General features: G+C 29.1%; 1 protein-coding gene and 1 long non-coding RNA gene across 4 annotated transcripts in view; one reads left to right on the top strand and one right to left on the bottom strand.

The window, feature by feature from the left end:
• Nucleotides 1-24,272, bottom strand: part of LOC127279862 (transcription termination factor 5, mitochondrial) — a 137,073-nt gene extending 112,801 nt beyond the window's left edge. For 2 of the 3 annotated variants that reach the window (XM_051302502.1, XM_051302501.1), the window contains exon 1: nt 23,892-24,272. In XM_051302502.1, coding sequence (XP_051158459.1) covers nt 23,892-24,134 — 243 coding nt within the window. In that variant the 5' untranslated portion in view covers nt 24,135-24,272. The remainder of the gene's footprint in view (nt 1-23,891) is intronic. The other variant, XM_051302500.1, reaches the window with a different exon arrangement.
• On the top strand, nt 4,811-13,432 carry LOC127279874 (uncharacterized). Its single transcript, XR_007842725.1, has 6 exons — nt 4,811-5,184; nt 5,290-5,411; nt 5,532-5,731; nt 5,846-6,220; nt 6,517-6,772; nt 12,496-13,432. It is a non-coding gene; the product is annotated as an uncharacterized LOC127279874 (long non-coding RNA).
• Nucleotides 24,273-24,684: the final 412 nt, after the last annotated feature.

Raw genomic sequence — 24,684 nt, 5'->3', positions numbered from 1 at the left:
TTTTAAGTTTTATATTGAGTTTGAAATTGTCATGATTGTTTGAGAAAAAGAGAATAGAAAATAACTATAATAAATTGGAGGTTTAATTTAATATATGAAATGTATTTATAATCGAGTGTATTTGAAGAAACAAATCTGAGGAATTCCAGAGGTAAATATCATAAGAGTCAAGAGACTCTAATAAATTTCACACACAACATTCTTACACATACAATACATTTCACACGTTTAAATTGTATTTGAATATAGAATACTTTACTATTGTATCACTTGTCTTTCTTTCTCAATATATATGGGGCATTCTATGGGGAATTTTCATTGAAAATTTTTTTTTGTCCGAAACATTTTTTTTCGAAATCTATATGAAAAATAAGGAAATACGTATTTTTTTATTTTTTTATTTGATGAAAATGAAGGAAGTTATGATTTTTTGAAATTTAACGTCAACAAAGAAAGTGTGTTTTTGGAACATTTTTTAATCTATTGTACTAAGAAATTAAAAATTATGCTATATATGAAATTTGTTCATTTTTTCTCAAATTTTTCAAATATGTGCTCAAAAATAACGTACCTATAACAGAAGCAACAAAAAAGTTGAAATTAAACTTATAAAGTAAATTTTCTCAAATGAGACACTTTCGATTTTTAATTTTTTTTTTGCATTACAATCTCTGATGATTGAAGAATTTTTTCCCCTACCTGCGAAAGTGGTACTTTTAGTTTTTAAATTACTATTTACAATTTTTAAGCTTGACGCAACGATTTTTAGTATGTTTTTATAAAAATTAAAAAAAACCAAATGAATGTTAATGGAAAAAGGTTATATTTGTAGAAAAAATGCTTAAATTCTGTGAGCCGTACTAAAAAAATTATAAATAGTAATTTAAAAACTAAAAATACCACTTTCGCAGATAGGGGAAAAAATTCTTCAATCATCAGAGATTGTAATGCAAAAAAAAAATTAAAAATCGAAAGTGTCTCTTTTGAGAAAACTCACTTTATAAGTTTAATTTCAACTTTTTTGTTGCTTCTGTTATAGGTACGTTATTTTTGAGCACATATTTGAAGAATTTAAGAAAAAATGAACAAATTTCATATATAGCATAATTTTTAATTCCTTAGTACAATAGATTAAAAAATGTTCCAAAAACACACTTTCTTCGTTGACGTTAAATTTCAAAAAATCATAACTTCCTTCATTTTCATCAAATAAAAAAATAAAAAAATACGTATTTCCTTATTTTTCATATAGATTTCGAAAAAAAATGTTTCGAACAAAAAAAATTTTCAATGAAAATTTCCCATAGAATGCCCCATCTTTATATACAACTATTTAAATATTTGTTTCACCTTTTCTTTTAAATATTCCTAAAACCAATGTTCTATTAATATGGAATCTCAACCAACTCACTGAATAATAGTGAGGTAAGGAGGGATCCACTACATATACAATTTATTTGTCGGAAGGGCAACGCGAGTTAAAGAATTAAGATCTTTTTTTGAGTATATTATGCTATATATGAAATTTGTTAATTTTTTCTTAAATTTTTCAAATATGTGCTCAAAAATTACGTACCTATAACGAAAGCAAAAAAAAAAGTTGAAATTAAACTTAATAAGTGAGTTTTCTCAAAGAGAGATTTTCAATTTTTCATTTTTTTTGCATTACAATCTCTGATGACTGAAGAATTTTTTCCCCTATCTGCAAAAGGGACACTTTTAGTTTTTAAATTACTATTTTTAATTTTCTTAGTTATATGTAAATTATATTTTAAATTATTTTTAGATTTTGTAATCTCTTGAAAAGGATGGTGGCTACCATCGAAACTTTGAGATAATAAATATAATTTGGAGTTAACAAAGGGTATAGGGGGTTAAGGATACAAAAAGTGCCGTTGCAGGTATTCTGTTCAAATTGACACCATATATTGCTACCCCTATGAATATAAAATTCGGCAAGTATGAACCCATAATTCGAATTTATCAACAGATAAATAAATTTTAGAAAATCGCATCTTGGAGGGATTTTGAGATCAAAGGATTAGAAATTGAGAATAGAGCCCGATGTAAGATTCTGCAGCCCAATGTGAGGGCCCAATATTTTTGGAATTTGTACCACAAGTCTATGCCCAGAATTTCATAACGATTACGAAATAGAAGAAAACTAACTTTTTTCTGCCTCACATTGGGCTGCGAAATCTTACATTGGGCTCTGTGCCCAATTTGAAAAGTAGCTTCGAATTTCTAATCCTATGACCCCAAAAACTACTAAAGATGCGACTTTTTAAATTTATTTATTTAACGAAAAATGTTGGGCCTAATCCCAGACATTGGGCCCAATATTTTTGTCATTTTTACTACAAGTCAAACCCAAGAAATTCATGGGGATTACGAATTGGATACTGAAAATTAATGGGTTTTATTCAAGACAACTAATTTTTTTTACCGTGGGCCTCACATTGGGCGGCGGAATCTTACATTGGGCTCTATGCCCAATTTGAAAATTAGCTTCCAATTTCTAATCCTGTGATCTCAAAATCCCTCCAAGACGCGATTTTTTAAAATTTATTTATCTGTTGATAAATTTTGAACCCAATATCTTGGATTGGGCCCAATATTTTGGGCACTTATACCACATGTCTGAACGCAGAATTTCATGGGGATTACGAATTTGATACTGAAAATTAGTGGTCTCATTTAAGAAAACCACTTTTTTCATTATAGGGACCAACATTGGGCTCCGGGCCCAATTTTTTGATTTCAAAGATGTAAATCTTTTTGTTTGGAACAACTTTTGTCTTGAACATTTTTTACAAAAATTCGTACTTTTCGAGATATTTGAAAGTTTCCATACTTTTGGAACACTCTGTATACTGCATCAGCACACTGTGCGCGCTGCGTCATGTAGCGCGACGATTGTTTTCGTTAAATTATTCAAAAACTACATTTTTTAAAAATCTGAAAAAAATATATGTTAAAGGGGATATTATAAGGTAACTTTTTAAAAAAAATTAAAGTGGTCACTTCAAAAAATCACCCCAAAAAAAATTTTTGAAAATTCCAAAATTAATTTTTTTTGACTTTTTTTCAAAAAAAAATTTTGAGATTTTTTTTTTTAGAATTGTCTTAGCGACATGTATAACATATTCAAAACTCATTAAAATCGGTTCATTAGTTTTCGAGAAAAATGGATTTCTTTATTTTCCTTTCCCCCACCATAACTCCCCCAAAAATTCGAATTATGGGTTCATACTTGCAGAATTTTATATTCATACGGGTAGCAATATATGGTGTCAATTTGAACAGAATACCTGCAAGGGCACTTTTTGTATCCTTAACCCCCTATACCCTTTCTTGATGTGCTAACCTTTTTTAAAAAATATTTGGATTTCCGACTAAAAATAAAATTATATTAAAATAATTTCAAAATCCAAAAACTTAACAATTTAAAAAAAAATTAATTAATTATTATTATATAATATTTATAAATATACAGTATTAATATTAAATATTTTTTCCTTCCATTATTCTGATATTAGAAATTGAGTTTTTTTCAATTAATGGAAGTATGAAATGAAACATTAAATCACTTGTTTGGCAACGTTTCGGTGTCTTGGTTTGATACCATCATCAGGCCACTTTATTAAACAAAATTAAAATAAATTAATCACTCACAAACTACATAGAACCTCTTATAAAAAATAAAAAAATATTAAAAATTACAAAATACTTATTTTTATATAAATAAATAATTATCTAGTTAAATTAATTTTAATTAGTTACATTAGTAACACGTCTAATTATTTGTCAAAAATAAAAACAAATTTTGAAGGCGAGGTATCACCCATGGAGTAGTATAAGGAGACCGAACGACCATGAAAATGTCGATTTGAAAGTGGACCAAATTTTGGTAACCGCTTAGTTTCAGGAAAATACGTAATGAAACAATAGCGCTGCTCGCGGGAAAATTCTTAACTATATACAAATATCATGATTATAACTGAAATCATGATCATTATTGATCATTGTAGATATGTTATTAAAGTGTTAACCACGTATGGAATAATTAAATATAATAAAAAATGTTTTTATTATCTTTTATTATATTATAACATTGTGTATTAATTTGTGAATACTAAAATGCAATGTTGTGGACAAGTGCCTTTCTTCAAATTTCATTTATCGAGAAAAAATTTCTTTTTTTTCCGCAAAAGTAAATTTTTATTTTTTAAACAGAAAATGTAATTTATTTATTGTTATAAAATGAGAAAGCTGATATTTTAATTTAAAAATATATCTTAATAACAAATTTAAAATTATTTTATTTCTGACATTAAAAAAAATAAATATACATTTTTTGAATTTTGGAAACCGTTACATTTTACTTATAATCAGTATTTATTAATAATTAATTTTTTAAAATATGCATTTAAATTGAATTTCATTGAAAATAATTGTATCTAATTATTTTGAAATTATATATAATTTTAAAATTTAATTGTAGTATAATTTGTTTTTGTAATATTATTTTAAATAGCAACGGTTTTATTGATATATTTTGTTTTGTTTACAAGTTTTGATATTGAACTAGACAAAATGAATAACAGAAATCGTTATAATTTAAATTAATATTTAACGTAAATTTTTTCCCAGTTTCTAAAATTGAAAAATTTTTTTAATCCCTTAAAGTAAATAATTTTAATTTTTTTAAATAATTTTTTATTTTGTAAGAAAATTTTAATTAATTAAATTTTTCTGAATTATATTTGCGCAGGATGAGAAGACATTAGAAGTATGGAGAAAAGTTGTTCCGACAAAAAAAACATTACAAAAAAGAAATGTAATTTGTGAAATGCACTTTAAAGAAAGTGAAATTGAAAAAAGTTATTTCACAACTATTAATGGGATTCTTTATGAAATACCTAAAAGAATAGCAACTCAGAAAGATGGAGCTATTCCATTATTTTTGTTCACTGAAAATAGTCAAAATGACATTAATGTGAATGAAATTGTTGATGAAAAAATATTTTTTTCAGATATTTTAACAAAAAAACCAGAAGTACCATTACCTTCTAAAAATAGTCTTTTGTTTGCGCACCAAATTTCATTGTATATTTAAATTGGACAGACAACAAAATGTTTAATAGTAAACGCATAATTTTATATCCGGATTTGAAAGTTAAGGTAATTAATTTTCTAACTTATTTTAAAATAAAAAATAATTAATTTATTAAATTAATGTATATTAAAAAATTAATAATAATTAAAATTTTTTTTTAATTATTTTAGGTGTATGTTAGTAAATATGAAGTAAAATTAGATATTCAAGAGGTACAGCATATTAGTGGTATGACTGCACTGTTTAAATTAATAGATAAGTTTATTCCATGTGGCAGTGTTGATTCTAACAAGTAATTTAAATAATGTTTCTTATTCATAAAAAATATTCATATAAAAAAATTAAAAATTCATAAAAAAATAAATGTTTCTTTAAAATATTTTTCAAATTTTTTCTTCAATTTTTTTTACAGATCTAAAACGTGTAAAGAGTATGTCGTGAAAAAAAATGTAAAATTAAGAGGTCGACAAATCATGTTCAGTTCCTCTTGTATAAAATTAAGGAGGAAAATAAATAGAGAGAAAAAAAACAAATAAAATGAAAGAGAGTAAAAATAAATTAATAAAACGTTTTAAAACCACTGATCGGCAATGTTCAAGACTTAAAAAAAAGGTATGAAAGTATAATTAAACATTCAATTACTATTCTGCAAATTCCTGATATTTCTTATATACTTTTTATTATTCTTTTTTTAAATAATAATTATATTTATTTTATTTTTGTAAGTTGACAACCTTAAAGAGCATATACAGACAATTAAAAAAGCGTGTTCTGAAAGTAAAGAGAAAATTATTGAGGAAGCAATTTCACAATTACCTTGTGAACAGTAAATTGCTACAAGGACGTGTTTTGCAGCTTCAAAAATATCAGACAGTAGAAATATGCGTTACACTAGTAACTGGATTTACGAGTATATACTTTTACGCATAGAAAGTAAGAAGACTTATGAACATCTTCGAAAAAGAGAAATATTAAAAATACTATGTGTAGATACACTCTCTCGATATCTTCGAATTTTGAAAACATCTTTCGGATTCCAGCAATATATTTTTGAAGGAATGAAAATTAAAGCAAATGCAATGCCTTCGGAGGACAGACGTGGTTAGTACTTTGTAAGGGTGTAATACTAAAATCAAAAATGACATCAATTTTTTAAAAATTTATTTATAAAACTTTCAAAGAATATCATACATTAAAAAAATTTATTGTTGTACCAATTATAAACTTTTATTAAATGAAGTATTTTTTACTTTTATAAATTTTTTTATTAAATTAATAACGTCTTTAAAAATTTGTTAGAAAATTAAGCAAAATTTTAAAAAAATTTATTTAAGTTATTTTCATATAAATGTTTAAAATATTTTATTATTAACGTTTGCAAAAATTTTTTCTATTAGGATATTATTATTAATCGTTCAAATATAAAGTTTGAAGGCTTCACGAACCTAGGAGATTGGACACTTGATCATCAAAAAAAGGCGACCATGTTTTAGTTTTTATTTTTCATTATTCTTACTGAGAGAAGTGGATTTTTGTGGATGCAGTAATAAATGATGGTGCAACTTGGAATCGATCTATGTGGAGTACATTCGGTGTTACAGAAGATGAAAAAGCGTTTTTCATCCGTGTTGTGATGAAAGAAGAAGATTATGGGTTTGTCTGACTTTCCTCACTTAATAAAAGCACTTCGGAACTTTTTAATAAAATTTTTAAAATACGCTATAATTTATGTGAGTGTTAAGGAGAGATATCATCTTTTTTTTTAATTTAAATGAACCATTTTTTTTAATCATCTTGGTATAAAATCATTAAAGGTTTAAAAATTTTTAATATTAAAGATTTTAGAGTTTATTGTACGCCTATAGAAATTAAAAAAAAATTAATTATTAATGAATTTTTTATAAACTTTAGCATTAATTTTAAAAAAATTTAATTTAAAAAAAAATAATTTAAAGTATGATTAATAAATCATCACTATGCAATTTTATTTTAATTAATCGTCCTTCCTGAGCACGAAGTTCCCTTCTTGCTTCCCTCTCTTGTCTGGAACGATCATTCGCTATTATGATCTTTTGTGCCTTGAATGCAGTGACTTTGGTGAAAACAAGTTTCACCCACCTTGGCGCAATAAATTTTATCAGGATCGGTTGATTGCTATTGCCCTTTCCCAGCTTGAAAACATCTGCTATCGCCAGGTCTGGAATGTCCAAATTAAATTTCCGGAATAATGAAGTGACGTAATCAATTAAATCAGGCTGGTCTTCATCGTCCTTCAGGCCAAAAATAATAATATTATTGGCTCTATCTTTGCGGTCGAATCTATCCTGGTTTGTTTCCATGGTTTTGAATTTGTGTGTTATAATTTTTAAATCCTCTTTAATTTCCTTGGACATACCGCATGAATCTCTCAATTCCCCTCTCAGATCGTCATGCGATTTTTTTAATTCATCCACTGATTTCAGCAGCCTATCCAGCAGGTCTTTCGTTACCAAGTCTGCCATTCCTTTAGTCCCGGTCGCTTCCGAACGGAGAAAAAGCACGAAACTCAAATGCGACAGTTCACTGCACTCACTTTTAATATATTCAGTAACTAAGCACGTATTTATTTTTGAGTAAGTGTTAAATGCACTTTTGAACTCGAAATAGTTGTTAAACGAGCAATATAATTGTTTGAGGTAATGATATTATTTCTATATTCTTAATTATCACTATCGTTTACAATACGTAAAATAAAATCTTCATTCAAGATAAGGAAGTTACTCCTGCGGATATTGATTTTCTGTTAACCGCCAAGAAGAAAAGGAAGGTTACTGAAGTGCAAGAGGATCCAGAGGAGGTGACAGAAGGAACTCCAAAGCATAAAAAAAAGGGCCGCCAAACAAATCGCGACCTTTTGAAAAATGACAAGAATAATCAAAGTATGATAGATTTTCTTGCAAAAGAAGCGGATACGCGCTCAGCCGAGTTCACTCAATATCGGGTTCAGAAGTCACCGACATAGGGAGACGCATCCTTTACTGAGACCAGGAGAGGAAGCGCGCGGGATCACCAATTTAATCTTATCTTTTGGAATATACATGGTTTTTTTAACGTGCCAGATATAAAAAGTTCGTACGGCCCGGCTGACATCTTGTGTATCTACGAAACGTGGGTGGAAGACGAACAGGGATACTCAGGAAATTTTTCCAGTGACATTCAACTATTCCATACACCGGCGTGGAGGGAAGCTGTCAGAGGCAGAGCGAGTGGTGGGATACTTATAGCGCTGAATAAGGGTATTTATACAGCTAAGTTATTACACTGTAATCGAAACTATATCTTTCTGCGTGTGAAATCGGCTTGGTTTGATTGTATTTTGGGAACTATTTATCTTTCCCCGTTGTCGGATATCAATGCTTTTATAGAAGAATTGGAAAGTGTACTGTTTTTAATTAAAGAAACGCAACCACAAGTCCCTTTAATTTTGGGGGGAGATTTTAATTGCAGAATTGGGGAATTAAATCAACTAGAAGATAATATTTTTTTAAATTGTACTAATTTTATAGCAAAAAGATTATCAAGGGACCCCATTTTAAATTGTAAAGGAAAAAAATTAGAATCATTTATGAACGATAGCGGACTTTGTGTACTGAATGGCAGATCCAAGAGTGATTCGCCGGCTCGAGTTACTTTCTCGCAGAGCAATGGGTCAAGTGTGATCGATCTTGTGTGGGTGACGTTGGATAGTTTTATTTTCTTACATGACTTTTGCGTTCTACCGATTACGACTATGTCGGATCATCTTCCTGTTGCAGTGAAATGTAATATAAATAACAAAGATAACTTATGTAGATTAAAACCCATTAACTCTCCACCTGTTAAAAAACTGATATTTTGTAAAGAGAAAATTATGGATTATGTAGAAAGAATAAGATGGAGAGACGATATAGAGTGTGAGGATGAAGAGATAGATAGATTGAATGATAATATGATTGCGACGATAATAGATATGGCGAGAGAGCTGGACATGGTTCGAATAGTGAGGGAAAGTACGGGAATAAGACGGAGAAACAAACCTTGGTTTGACGGGGAGTGTCATTTATTAAGAAAAGGCGTGGTTTCGATTTTGAGGCGGTTACAGGAGGGGGATAACGATGGGAATAAGCGCAAAGAGTATTTAGAGGCTAGAAAGAATTACCGTATTACTTTAAAACTTAAGAGAACAAACTATGAAAAATCCTTAGTAGATAAAATAGTACATGCGCATAACTCGGCGGATTTTTGGGACACGATTAATAAAAAAAAGAAAAAACCTTGTAGTAATAATTCAATTGGTAAAGATACTTGGTATCAGTTTTTGTTAAAAGCGTTCCCGAATATTAATACTAGTCAAGGTCCAGAAAATAAACAGTCGCACCCTTTGTTGGATGGTTTTATTTCTTACGATGAGTTAATTAAGAGTCTGAGAAAATGTAAAGCTGATAAAGCTGCGGGAGAGGACTTAGTAAATTATAATTTTTATAAATGCCTCCCAGAAAATTGGCTATGCTATCTAGAACACTTATTTAATAAAATTATTGAAATAGAAAGGGTACCAACAACATGGGGTAAACTAATCACTCTAATGTTTCATAAAAAAGGGGATGCTTCTAACACAGACAACTTTAGGCCAATCACTCTTGTGAATAATGTCGCGAAGATTTTTACTCAAATTCTAACGGATAGATTAACTTCTTGGTGCGAGTCACGCGAAGCTATCCCAGAATTCCAAGCGGGCTTCAGGAGGGGCCGGGGGTGCATGGACAACCTTTTTACTCTTCTTTCTTTAATTCAAATACATTTAAGACACCAGAGGGGGGTTGTGTATGCAATCTTTGTGGATTTTAAGGGGGCATTTCCCTCGGTCCCTCATGAACTGTTGTGGCGGAAGTTAGCTAAACTGGGGATAAGCTCTAAATTTATAAACATAGTGAAAAACTTCTATGAACAAGCATATGCATGTATTCGTACTGAACAGGGATGCACCGATTATGTAAGGGTAACTCAGGGGTTATTGCAGGGAGAAGTGCTCAGTCCTCTCTTGTTTTCACTCTATATCAGTGACATGGAGAGCTTCCTAATGGACCAGGGATGTAGGGGCTTAGCAGTAAATAGCAGTAAAGAAATATTGTTGGAAGCCTATGCAGATGATCTGGTCTTATTGGCAGATACTCCCATGGAATTGAATAGAAAACTCAAGGCGCTGAATACTTATTGTTCCGAAAATGGCCTAATAATTAATGCCAGTAAAACAAAAATTGTTATTTTTAGAAACACAACGGACTCTAAGATTAGCGCCTTGAAAAGTTTTAAACTGGGAAAGGAAAAGATAGAAGTCACGGACAACTACGAATACCTAGGTGTCATTTTTGATAAAAAATGTAATTTTGTTGAAGCTTCGAGAAAAATGATTTGTGCTGCAAAAGTAGCGGCCAGCGCCACCATAGGAATAGTAGATAGCCTCAAGCTGAATTACTGGTCAGCATACGAGAAATTGTTTGAAAGTTCTGTAAAGAGTACGCTATTCTACGGGATCCCAGTGTGGGGGCAGACCTGTCGGGAGGAAATAGAAAAGGTTCAATTGGGTTTTTGGAAGGAATTGATGCGCCTTCCGCGCTGTACTCCGAATTATGCGGTCCGTCTGGAAACAGGCAGACTCCCATTATCCTGCGCAGTCCTGGCGAGGACACTGTCTTGGGTGGAAAAAATCTCTTTAATGAACTCTTCACGATACCCAAGACAGTGCCTCGAGAGACTGATGGAGCTGGCGCGTTCGGGATCGGTGGGGAGGTGCGGCAATTGGTTCCAACAAATAAGGCCTTACTTCGAGGTATGCAACATGCAAAATGTATGGGAGGAGGCCTCCTTATCAAAACTAGTAAAGCATTCGGGTCAACTTTTATCAAAGTACATCGAGTACGAAATATACAAAGATAGTGAGTCTAGAGCCCGTTCAAGAAGCCTGCAGGTCTGGCCCCACTTGCCGTTAATCAAAGGAGCACAACCCTATCTGACGGGAAGTTTGAGCTTAAAACTGAAACGCGGAATGGCACAAATCCGCCTTAATAATTATCATTCAAAATACGTTCGATTAAATGGAGCAAAATTTAAAATTTTCAATCGGGAACAGTGTATTTTTTGCCTGTCAGATGGGGTGGATCTGAACCATATCCTGAATGAATGCAGTAAATATAGGGAAATTAAATTAAAATTTTTTCCAGATGTAGAATTAAGCAATGAACAAGCGCAATTTTGGAGAGAAATTTTGTCAACCGCTGTGATTAATAAATGTAAAAAATTCGTGGGAATGATGATGGAAATTTTATTAATGTCAGAGACTCAGGAATTGTAAAGAATACTGCCGCCCCAACAAGAATAACCGTATCTGCATTTAGGATGAGTCACCTACTTGCCACTGCCACTGCCACCAATAAGTGACTTATCCAAAATGTAGTTACTGCTACTCTTGTTGGGACGGCAGAATACTATACAAGAAATACTTATTTGTGTACTGTGTTATGTAATGGACGGACATGTCTCAATAAAGGAATATATATTTTAATTATTTTTTAATAAATTAACAGACCCCTGATGGCTGTATAAGCTTAAAGCATTGGTATGCTTTATTAGAGCTTTTGAACCAATATTCATACGATTTAAAAGTTAATTATAAATTACGGATTGATCATGTGCAACCGAAATATTTTCAAAAAATGAATGTGGCATTGGCTTTCCAAGTAAAATTTTACTGATAATAAATTTTAATTTAAAAATTGTAAAATTAGATATATAATATTTCCAATATAATTATGGTGACTATAAAACACGTTTAAAACCGTTATATATCAGTGATTTTTGTTTCTTTTTTAATTTTAAATATCATTGAAAAATATTTTTAATGTCTATAATTTACTTTAAATTTTTTTAGTTATAAATTATTTACATGAAAAATAATTACCTTTTTTTATTTGAATATTCTTTTCAGAAAAGTATATTTATTGTTATAATAATTATTTTAAAAAATGTTTATTTTATAATCATCAATTATAAATAATAAAAATTATGTAATGCATATGAAAGTTACTAAACAGTTTCATTTATTAATTAACTTACAGTTTTTTAATATTTATGATGCTTTGGACATATACGAAAATCGCCACATTGATTTAGAGGATTGTGAGGGAACTAACAAATTTTGCAGAAGAATAACATCTTTAATAAAGGCGATGAATATTCGGATTTTATATCAGTTTAAAATTTATACATTTATAAAATTATCGTCTCTTTAACAACTTTATCATTTTCATATAATAACGAATTTTAATTATTTATGTTTGTGTATATTTTATTTTTTTCAGCGATTTTTCTCGTTAATGAGGGATTCCTGTGGCGCAAACGATCACCCTGACAAAAGGCTGCAATGTAGAAGGTACAGAAATTTTCAAAGTATTGCTCAATTTAAAAGATGTAAATAATATTAATGACAGAAAGGAACAATGGGAAAGTATATTGGACACCATTATCGATAAAGGTTCGTGCAGTGATTTCATTAATGAAGATGTTAAAAAAGAACATAATTATTCCTACTCTGAAGCATCAGAATATGCGGTTACTTATGTAGCAGGATACGTAAGTAGAAAGGGATCCAGATTCGTCAAATTCATGAAGAATAATAAACCTTTTATTTGCAACGAGTGTTGCTCATGTATAATTATGGCTGATAGTGAGACACTTCTCGAGCGCCATAAGCTCATACATTTAAAAACAAAAGGCTTTTTGAAGCATCCTTCCCTAGATTTATACAAATTGATTTGTATAATTGAGAATGCAATCACAAGTGTTGTACATGAGACAGATATTGAGCCAGACACCCTTTTTCAGGTGACGCAAAAGCTTCACGATTTGTCTCCCATACCCTTCGTGGGATGTGTACAACATTGCGAAATTTTCACTAAGCGTATATTAACTTTTTATTTGACCACGAGAATGTTTCTCGTTTGCAAAAGAAAAAGTATTTATGATGGCGTAGAGAGAAAAAAATTTCAAGAAAAAATAAAATCTGCCAAACTTGTAGGATTTCCAAAAAAAAGAGATTTAAAATTTCAAATATGGACCCAGCAAACACGTTCTATAAATGTTCTATAACAGTGATGTCACAGTTTTACAGAACAGTTGTTACAAAAGAGTGACAGAACTGTTCTATATTATGATAACGTCACAGTTCTATAACAATGTTATGTAACATGTCTATAACACGAAAGTCACAAATGATCTGTAACTGACGTTCCAAGGTAGTTCTAGAACTGTGCTAGAAGAATGTTATGTATCTGTTCTGAAATTTTGTTGCAGTTAAGTTCTAGAAAACATTTGTTATTACAAAATGGAACAATTCTGTAACTATGTTACGTCACAGTTCTATAACACAATAGTCACAAGTGACCTGTAACTGACGTTCTAACGTAGTTCTAGAACTGTGCCAGAACAATGTTATGTAGCTGTTCTGAAATTCTGTTGCTGTTAAGTTCTGGAAGACATTTGTTACTACAATTCGGAACAATTCTGTAACAATGTTACGTAACATTTCTGTAACACGTTAGTCACAAATAATCTGCAAGTAATGTTCCAACGTAGTTCTAGAACTGTGTCGGAACAATGTTATGTAGCTGTCCTTTGTCTTAAATATAAAGTTAAATTTGAACAGTTTAAATTTGACAGTGCCGTATATGTGGTTTTATATCCAAGATAGTAGTTGCTTATCTTAGGTTTTTTCTTTTTCTATTAATTTACATTGAAAATTCTGAAACACTTTCTCCGAACCAAATAATTCATGTTAATGCCATTAAAAGAAAGTGACTCAAAATTAATCAAAATAATAGCTTCATTGTTATTCCACTTCTGCACGTAAATAATTAATTTGATGTTGAATGTGTGATGCATATTTTATACTTGTAAATATATGTGACACAGACAGTTAAAAGAGACCTACGGTCCGAAAAAATCGATTTTCATTTTTTTATTGATTCTTATAGTAAATAAGCCGCTCTTTCCAACGCATTAAACCGCAGCTTTCTAGCTGCATTAGTTTTTTAACAATTTCACTTCAAAGTTAGGTACCTTGACAAAAAAAAGTACAACAAAATCAAATTTGACAAACTTTTCTAAAATTAGTCAAATTCGCTTGAAACTCGTTACTCAGAGGTTTTCGGGGTCGCTGATTACGAATCCGCTGTTAGTTTTTGAAAATTCAAAATGGCGGATTCAGTATGGCGGATGGCTTTTTTAAAAATTGATCGGATTCGCTTGAAATTCGTTACTCGGGGGTTTTTGGGCTCGCTGATTACGAATACGATGTTAGTTTTTAAAAGTTCAAAATGGCGGATCCAATATGGCGGATGACGTTTTTAAAAATTGATCTGATTCGCTTGGAATTCGTCCCTGAGTAACGATTTTCAAGCAAATCCGATCAATTTTTAAAAAAGTCATCCGCCATATTGGATCCGCCATTTTGAATTTTTAAAAACTAACATCATATTCGTAATCACTGACCCCAAAAACCCCCGAGTAACGAATTTCAAGCGAATCAGATCAATTTTTAAAAAAGTCTTCCCCCATATTGGATCCGCCATTTTAAATTTTTAAAAACTAACACCATATTCGTAATCAGCGACCCCGAAAATCCCCGAGTGACGAATTTCAAGCGAATCTGATCAATTTTTAAAAAAGTCATCCGCCATATTGAATCCGCCATTTTGAATTTTCAAAAAATAACATCATAATCGTCATCAGCGACCCCCAAAACCTCCGAGTAACAAGTTTTAATTCATTAAAACGTTCACAAGCATCAAAACCAACTTGCTAAACTTCAAAGTCGTTTTTCTGGAAATCTTTTTTTCGGATCGTAAGTCCCTTTTAACTGTCCGTGTCACATATATATTTCGCCCTGATGTAAATTTGTAATAAAAAAAATTATTAATTTCATAATAAGACATGTTTTGTGTATTTGATATATAGTTATTTGAATATTAACTTTGTGAGTAACAATAGTAATAAAATTCTATTATATTAACAAGCATAAAGCATTTGTGCATACATTTGTAAGAAAAAAGCAGTATGTCAAATCAAATTAACTCGATATAAACATTTACATTTAATTTTTTAATGACATAAGAATGTGTTAAATATAAATTATATAACCTAATAACAACTTTATTATGCACCACAATAGTACAGGGTGTCCTAAAATTTTAGGGATGTCTGGATATCGCGTAATAATAGCCTTTTTGACAAAAAATTTAAAAATTTGTTCAGAATAGCAAAATATGTTAAAATATGCAATTTGATTTTGTTATTCTGAACAATCTTTCATTTAAGTTTCTTTTTCTCAAAAATAAGATCGTTACAAAATACCCAAATGTCTTGGAAATTTCGGGACAACATGTATAACAACACTAGATCGTTGTTACATTATACTGTTCTTCTCATTTAAAGAACTATGATACATATTCATACTGAAACAATGTTATGTCACAAATATAGATTTTTGTTCCTACACTGTGATACGTTTACGTAACACATATATAATATTTTTTTATCCTTGTTACGTAATTTAGTTACGTAACAAATACAGAACTCTGTTCCTTACTGGTTACATTCCTCTTTTCATAGTTGTTACAACACAGTTCTAGAACTGTTACAAATGACTTTGTAACCGCGTTCTAGATTTGTTACATATCTGAACATACCTGCTGAGTACGACGTTTTGCGTAACCAGTGACTCACACGTTCTTAACCAGTTACAGAACATGTTCTCAAGAAATTTGTAACAGTTCTAGAACAGATATATAACAGTGTTTGCTGGGGAAATGAATTGTTGCGAGGATCCAACAAAAATAGCTCTTAAAAAGAAAAAAACATATAAAACAGGGAAAAAAAATTCCTTGCCTACATATAGTAAAAGAAAAGATCAGTTAAAATAATTGGCTTATGATAAAAAAAAATTCATTTAAATAAATTATTATTAACATAATTATTTGCATATATATATATATATATATATATATATATATATACGTTAAATAGTAATAAGAATTGTTCACTTACATTTTATCATATTCAATAAAATAAAATATCTTTAAAAAGTTTAAAATTAATTTAAATATAATTCATATAAAAAATAATAATTTTCTTATTTAATATGGTCTACCATTTTTAAAAGATCGATGAACTCATTAATATCTTTAATATGTATAAATCTTGAGTATGGTGATATAGTTTCGTCTATCATTACTTTCACAGAAGAATCAGGAAATACAATAACTCTTTTTATCACTGAAGCGTCTTCTTCAACTTTAGCAAAAACCATGTAATCCTTGTCACCTTTTGTGTAGCACCATCTATTATTGGGTAAATATGCCTCCTCACACCGTGCCTGAACCAAAAAAAAGTTTGACTAAAATGGATCCAAAATCGGGTTTTTGGGGATTATTCTACATCATATCAGAAGTAAAAATTCGTCAAAATCAAAATCCTAGCTGCTCCTTTTTTCGAGATATCGGTATTTTCGTTGTTTATTTAATTTTGCGAATATTCTAAAAACACTCAGTTTGGAAGTTGTAACTACATGTAGGCAAACAAATCTTACAAAAAGTATCTTAAATATATTTTTTATATTTTAATACTTTTTGCACAACAAATTAATTTATATGATTTAGAAAGAACGAAACAAATTTTTTTATTACAACTGGTAGAGAATGATATTCGTAAAATATCATAAGCAAAATAAAGAAGCTGAATAAGTTTCAAACTAAACAATAGATTTAAAATTTTGAAACAAAAATGTATATAAATGGATATCTTGCATGAACTATAATAATCAGTATAATACAACTCAGTTAAAAGTAACGAAATAAAAATTCGACATTGTTCGCATAAGTCTCAATGCATGATATCCATTTATATACATTTTTGTTTCAAAATTTTAAATCTATTGTTTAGTTTGAAAATTATTCAACTTCTTATTTTGCTTATGATATTTTACGAATATCATTCTCTACCAGTAGTAATAAAAAAATTTGTTTCGTTCTTTCTAAATCATATAAATTAATTTGTTGTACAAAAAGTATTAAAATATAAAAAATATATTTAATATAAATATAAAGGGTTTGGAAATAGGTATGACCTAAAATATCAAAAAAATTCAAAATCGACTCTTAATTGAGCTCAATATAAAAAAACCTAATATATTGACAAATATTAACCAATTTTCTTCATTGAGTTTTTATTTTAAAGGTTTTTACATGTAATTACATATAAAAAGTGAGACGACTGCTTTTCCCCGAAAGGACAAAATGTCGAATGGACAAAACGTTGAATAGCAAAACGTCGAATGGACAAAATATCGAAAAGCCAAACTGTCGAATGGACAAAAAGGTCGAAAAGTCAAGACGTCGCATAGTCAAAACGTCGAATAGTCAAAACGTCGAAAGGTCAAAATGTCGAAAAACCAAGACGTCGAACAGACAAAATGTCGAATAGCCAAAACTTCGAACAGACAAAATATAGAATTGCCAAAATGTCGAATAGTCAAGAAGTCGAATGATTGAAACGTCGAATAGCCAAGACGTCGAACGGACAAAATGTCGAAAAGCCAAAACGTCGAACGGACAAAATGTCAAATAGCCAAAACATCGAACGGACAAAATATCGAATCGCCAAGACGTCGAACGGACAAAATGTCGAATAGCCAAAATGTCGAAAAGCCAAGACGTCGAAAAGTCAAAACTGCGAATGGACTAAATGTCGAAAAGTCAAGACGTCAAATGGTCAAAATGTAGAATGGACAAAATATCGAGACATTATTTTGCTCTGAGTTTCCCTTCTATATAATGCACACTAGTTTAACTGTTTAAAATTAAAAGTTTGTATTTATAAAGATAAAAACAATAATTATTCTCATGTCAAAAATTTTTTATTATTATTATTATACTATAATAATTACTTTACTACTATTATTATTATTATTATTATTATTATTATTATAAAAAATGTAAAAAAAAACATTAAAAACAATACAACTAGCGATATCTATCGAGTGTTAAACGCAACACAAACTAGTGCATTATATAGAAGGGAAACTCAGAGCAAAATAACGTCTCGATATTTTGTCCATTCGACATTTTGACCATTTGACGTCTTGACTTTTCGACATTTAGTCCATTCGCAGTTTTGACTTTTCGACGTCTTGGCTTTTCGATATTTTGGCTATTCGACATTTTGTCCGTTCGACGTCTTGGCGATTCGATATTTTGTCCGTTCGATGTTTTGGCTATTTGACATTTTGTCCGTTCGACGTTTTGGCTTTTCGACAGTTTGGCTTTTCGATATTTTGTCCATTCGACGTTTTGCTATTCGACGTTTTGTCCATTCGACATTTTGGCAATTCTATATTTTGTCTGTTCGAAGTTTTGGCTATTCGACATTTTGTCTGTTCGACGTCTTGGCTTTTCGACATTTTGACCTTTCGACGCTTTGACTATGCGACGTCTTGACTTTTCGACATTTTGTCCATTCGACAGATTGGCTTTTCGATATTTTGTCCATTCGACGTTTTGCTATTCGACGTTTTGTCCATTCGACATTTTGTCCTTTCGGGGAAAAGCAGTCGTCTCATAAAAAGTATATTTAAGATACTTTTTGTAAGATTTGTTTGCCTACATGTAGTTACAAGTTCCAAACTGAGTGTTTTTAGAATATTCGCAAAATTAAATAAACGAAAATACCGATATCTCGAAAAAAGGAGCAGCTAGGATTTTGATCTCAACGGATTTTTACTTCTGATATGATGTAGAATGATCCCCAAAAACCCGATTTTGGATTCATTTTAGTCAAACTTTTTTTTTGGTTCGGGCACGGTGTGTTCTGCATCTTAACTTGTAAGTTATCATAATTAAATAACTCTTTTAACTTATCCATTTCTTTATACAGGTGTTTAAACATGGTATTCATCTATAACAAAACATTTATATATACGTTTAATATAATCAACTAAGAAATTATTTTAAAAACTATATTATTTTATTTAAAAAATAAAACTTTACAATTACCTTTTATATATTATAAAAATAATTATTTATCTCTTTTGACAATTTATTATTTAGAATTATTATATATAAATTCACATAACTTACTGATATTATATACAACATATTACTTACTCTCAATATTTATACCATATTTTATCACTTTACACATACTTAACTTTATTTATTGTTTATAAAACAATATAGTTATATAAACTAACAAATATTTTATTTTATTAAACTGTATGTCAACATTCATATGCAATTGCAATATAGCATTTGACATGTTTGACAACAGTGTAGCAGACGATGGAAAAGTGTCACGTAACTTCCAATTTTTCCTGCGAGCAGCGCTATTGTTCCATTACATATTTTCCTGAAACTTAGCGGTTACCAAAATTTGGTCCACTTTCAATATGCGTCGTTCGGTCTCCTTATACTATTCCATGGTATCACCCATGTCCCATCGTAAAGTAAATTAAAAACTGAAATAAGAAGGTGACAATTCACACTACTAAAGGTCCAAAAAGTATAGACCTCTGTCTTTGAAAGCTTATAACTCAAGTAAAAAAATCGCATTACATTGAAACAACTAGGAATCAGCAGCTACCCTATTCCCTGCTTAAAAAATTTGATAGAAATGAAAAGAAAAAAAATTCTTTCCACTTCAATCCTGTTTCTGAATCCGAAATTTTCAAGAGTTTCTATAAGTTTCTATCAAATAAGTTTGATACAAAACCTATCTAGATCAATACTTCGTGAATCCAAAAATTGTCCCTTGTTGTCCCACTAATATGTAAAAAAATTCTATCAAATTCTATCAAAATGATTTATTAAAAATTTTTTCCATTCTTATCCAACTATTTGATGAAAATTTTATCAAACTCTATCATTAAAAATTGTTTCCATTCTTATCCAACTATTTGATGAAAATTTTATCAAACTCTATCATTAAAAATTGTTTCCATTCATATCCAACTATTTGATGAAAATTCTATCAAATTCTATCATTAAAAATTGTTTCCATGCATATCCAACTATTTGATGAAAATTTTATCAAATTCTATCATTGAAAATTTTTTCCTTTTATATTCAACTATTTGATGAAAATTCTATTAAATTCTGTCATTGAAAATTGTTTCCATTCATATCCAACTATTTGATGAAAATTCTATCGAAAAAGAATTATTTAAAACTGTTTTTGGGAGTAAAAGAACAAATTTTACTTTTTATACTATATTAAAAATTTTATTACATTAAACTTAATTATTATAATTTATTCAATATTAGTAATGATAATATTTACGAAAATAAAATAATATTAATACTAATGCTAGCTTAAATGTAATACTATAAACCAAATGGATCCAAATTTTCGTCATTATTTATTTCGCTAATTACACTCTCTCTATCTTCATCCGAATTTACTTATTCAATAAAAATCCTATCAGTATGCGAAATTTTTTCTATAATATTTGAACCCTTCTGAAACATAATTTTAAAAAAAGTTAGGTTATTCCATTAACTTTTCGAAATTATTAGAAACAAAGTTAAAAATTTATCTTTTTGACGAATAAACGCAGATTTGAAACAAATTGCAAATTGTGTAATAAAAGATTCTCTTTACGAAACAAAAGGGTATATCACGGTCAGCATCTTGCTTTAATGGGAGTAATAAAGCAAAAAACGAATAACAATTTTATGAATAATTCTTTGGAAAAATTTTTTAAACAATTTTTGATTTTTGTTTCGTTAAAAGAATCTTTTATTACACAATTTGCAATTTGTTTCCAATCTGTGCGTTTATTCGTCAAAAAGATAACTTTTTAACTTTGTTTTAAATAATCTCGAAAAGTTAATGGAATAAGCGAAATTTTTTTTAATATTATGTTTCAGAAGGGTTCAAATATTATAGAAAAAATTTCTCATACTGATAGGATTTTTATTGAATAAGTTAAAAGCTTTCAAAGTAGACCGTTGTCAAAATGGTGTGAAAAACCATGTATTTTTTATTCTCTAAAATCCATAAGTGATGCAACAAAATTTTCTGCTTTTTGCAATTTCGTATAGTAACGTAGGAATAGAGTAGCTGCTGATTCCTAGTTGTCTCAATGTAATGCGATTTTTTTTACCTGAGTTATAAGAATTCAAAGACAGGGGTCTTTACATTTTGAACCGATAGTATATATACTACACTGTAAAAAATTTTTCTTGTAACATTACCACTTTCTACGTACGTTTAAAACTTACCTACTGTGAAAGTGGCATAAGTACATAAAACAGTATAACAGCATCTAGAATGGGAAATTTTACTTTTAAAATTTGTAAATTTACATCTCGTAGTGTAAAAGTACACCACACGGTAATTTAAAAGATTATGCACTCAAAAAGTTCATGGTAAATTTGACTAAAAATTTTAACTAATTCTTCTAGTTCCAGGAGGCGCCTATTAACAAAAAGTAGTTGAGACAACTATGTAAAAACGGTTAAATCAATTGTAAAATTTAGTAAAAAAAAACTATTCAAAGTAGTAAAATTATTATTATTAATATTAGTATTGAGATACATTTTTTCATCCTCTCCCCTACTACTTTCGTATATATATGCCTTATAATATTTAATTATTGTATACCTAACAGAGAAAAATTCCTAAACGCTGGGTATTCCCAAGCCGACAACTTAACCATCTAACCACGCACGCACGCTAAGATGGCTCGCATGATATTTAAGGACATTCTTTCAACTACACAAATTATAAAAATAACTATTTTTAATACTTATTTTAATTACATAAAACAGTAAGTCAAATGGTTTTACTGTATCTAGGAAGAAATTGTTTCTTCAACTTCATAAATCATAAACATAACTTTTTTCAACACTTATTTTAACTACATGAAAAGAGTAAATCAAATTTTTTGTACAACTAATAAGAAATGTTTCTTTCATCTACACAAATCCTAAAAATAACAATTTCTAACAGTAGTTTTAACTATTAAAATGTTGTAAAGCCATTTAAAATCATATGACAGTTATTTCAACTACAAATATTAGTAATTTTAACTAGGTGAAATTGACTACTAAAATTTAGTACTACCAACTGTCTGAGTTTAGTTTAAATGGTTCTGAATATGGTACTTTTAACTGCTTTTTTTAACTACACATTTTCAGTCATTTTTACCAATGCTATTTTTTGTGTGCAATCGTATTAAAAACATTTTAATTGAAATTTATTTTTATATTTCAAAATTATTACTTTTCTTCATTGCAATGAAAAATATATGATACAAATAATCAAATTATATAAACATTTATTTGAAACAAATTATTATTATTTGAGTTACAATATATAATAATATATTAATATGTGTGACGAGATACGAATAAAAAGGAATATATTGAGCAAAAAATTTTAGGTTAAATTGCGTTTCATATCAGGTCACATATATATATTATATTTATAATTTTATTAAAAAACGAAAAGTAATTCACAACACCTAAGTATTATCATAACTACTACTTTTAAAGTCACAAATGAGGTATATTTACTTTTATATGCAAAAGTGAGAAAAATTGTATTTGTTTCATTTTCAAAGTTGAAAAACTACTGTGTTTTTTAAACTTACTATTTTGAGTGCGTTTATTTAATTTTAAAAAATGTAAATTTGCACAAAAAATATAACATCACAATTTTGTGTACTTGTACATTATAGAGTACTTTTGTCGCTTTCAAAGAGGGTCCATTTTCTTACCCTCTTGGAAACTCACACATTGTTGCAAATAAATTTATAAACAATGGTAGTTTGGTTCCATTTTTTTGTTTGGTCTTTGCCTAATTTAACAACAGAACTTAGGTTTTTGTTAACCTTTGGAATTGACAATAAATTATAATCTTTCAAGATGTTTGAAAGTTGCATATAATTGTTATTAAAAGGGATGCAAACTTTTGGTATACTATTATAAATCCATGATTTATTAATTATTTGTTTAGTTTTAGATGTTGTAGATTTAAACTTATATGATCTTATTTTTAGATTTTTGTTAATAAATTCCAAAGGATAACTCGTTCTGAAGATGAATCTGTGTAACTTTATTAACATTGTCACTGTGAAAAGAGTCATGAGATAACAATATAGCTATCAAATAAATTAAAAATAGTATTTCTCTTTAGTAGAATTGGATGACAAAGAAAATTTAGTTTTTAATTTGCTTTACGATGGGTGATACCTTGCCTTCAAAATTTGTTTTTATTTCTGACAAATAATTAGACGTGTTACTAATGTAACTAATTAAATTTAATTCAACTAGGTAGTTATTTATTTATATAAAAATAAGAATTTTTAATATTTTTTTATTTTTTATAACAAGTTCTATGTAGTTTGTGAGTGATTAATTTATTTTAATTTTGTTTAATAAAGTGGCCAGATGATAGTGTAAAAGCAAGTGATTTGGTGTTTCATTTCGCACTTCCAATAATCGAAAAAACTCAATTTCTAATATATAGTTTCAAGTGTAAACATTTCTAATAATGTCTGTTTAATAATTTTATATTTATAATGGTCCGGTCACAGTTAGAGAAAGGGAGACACAAATCAAATCGATTATTATATTATTGAATATTGATTATTGTATCCTATCATAATTATGAATATAAATTATACTTATAATATTTAACTTACTTTACATAATGCACAATTGTCTTGCAATATATTTACAGGAGTTTTTAATAGTATATTGTACTGGAGTAAAGTTTCAAATGAAAATTGATTGTTTTGAAATTCTTCAATAAGTCTACGGTAGACCACAACATTTTCCGATGTAAAATAATTATATTTCATTTTTCTTTGTGTATGAATATTTAGCTTTATTATCATACTCATACATTTTTGCCATTTGAACTTAAAACTAAATGTGAACATCATTTAATACGGTTTTGTGTGGCGATAAAATAAGTACATTACTTTTGAAACTCACTATTTAAAGGTTATATTTGTATTACACATGCCGCCACCACATGGCCGACGCACAATATGGCCATGAAGGAGCTTCTACAATAGCTCCGTTTGGCAACTCCAAGTCCAAGTCGGTTGGAGTTGGTTGAGCACGCATGGTGTTGCCAACTGTCGCCGAGTTGAAAATGAAAAAAAAAATTGTGCGTGATCTCGTGCTCACGAAATACATAGTTGAGGTTATGTACCTTTAAAGCTGTAAACACGCTGTAAAGTTTAATAAATTATTTGTTGTTGTTGCTGTTGATGTTGCCGCCGTCTCATCGTTTTTTAAAGAGAAGAAAAATATAAATTAAATTAAATTTTTCTTTTATAAACAACAAAATTTTTTTCCCCGAATAATACACACATGCAATGAATTTAATATTTGTAATATATAAATATAGTAATAAAGAAATATACAATAAATGAGATGAACTGTCAATACAAAATTTTTTTTATGTTTTTTATTGACATTATAATA

The sequence above is a fragment of the Leptopilina boulardi genome, unplaced genomic scaffold, assembly GCF_019393585.1.
Source record: "Leptopilina boulardi isolate dan_hultmark-lab unplaced genomic scaffold, ZJU_Lbou_2.1 LbouV2_224, whole genome shotgun sequence".
Classification (NCBI taxonomy): Eukaryota; Metazoa; Arthropoda; class Insecta; order Hymenoptera; family Figitidae; genus Leptopilina; species Leptopilina boulardi.
This window is presented reverse-complemented; position numbering and strand designations above follow the sequence as displayed.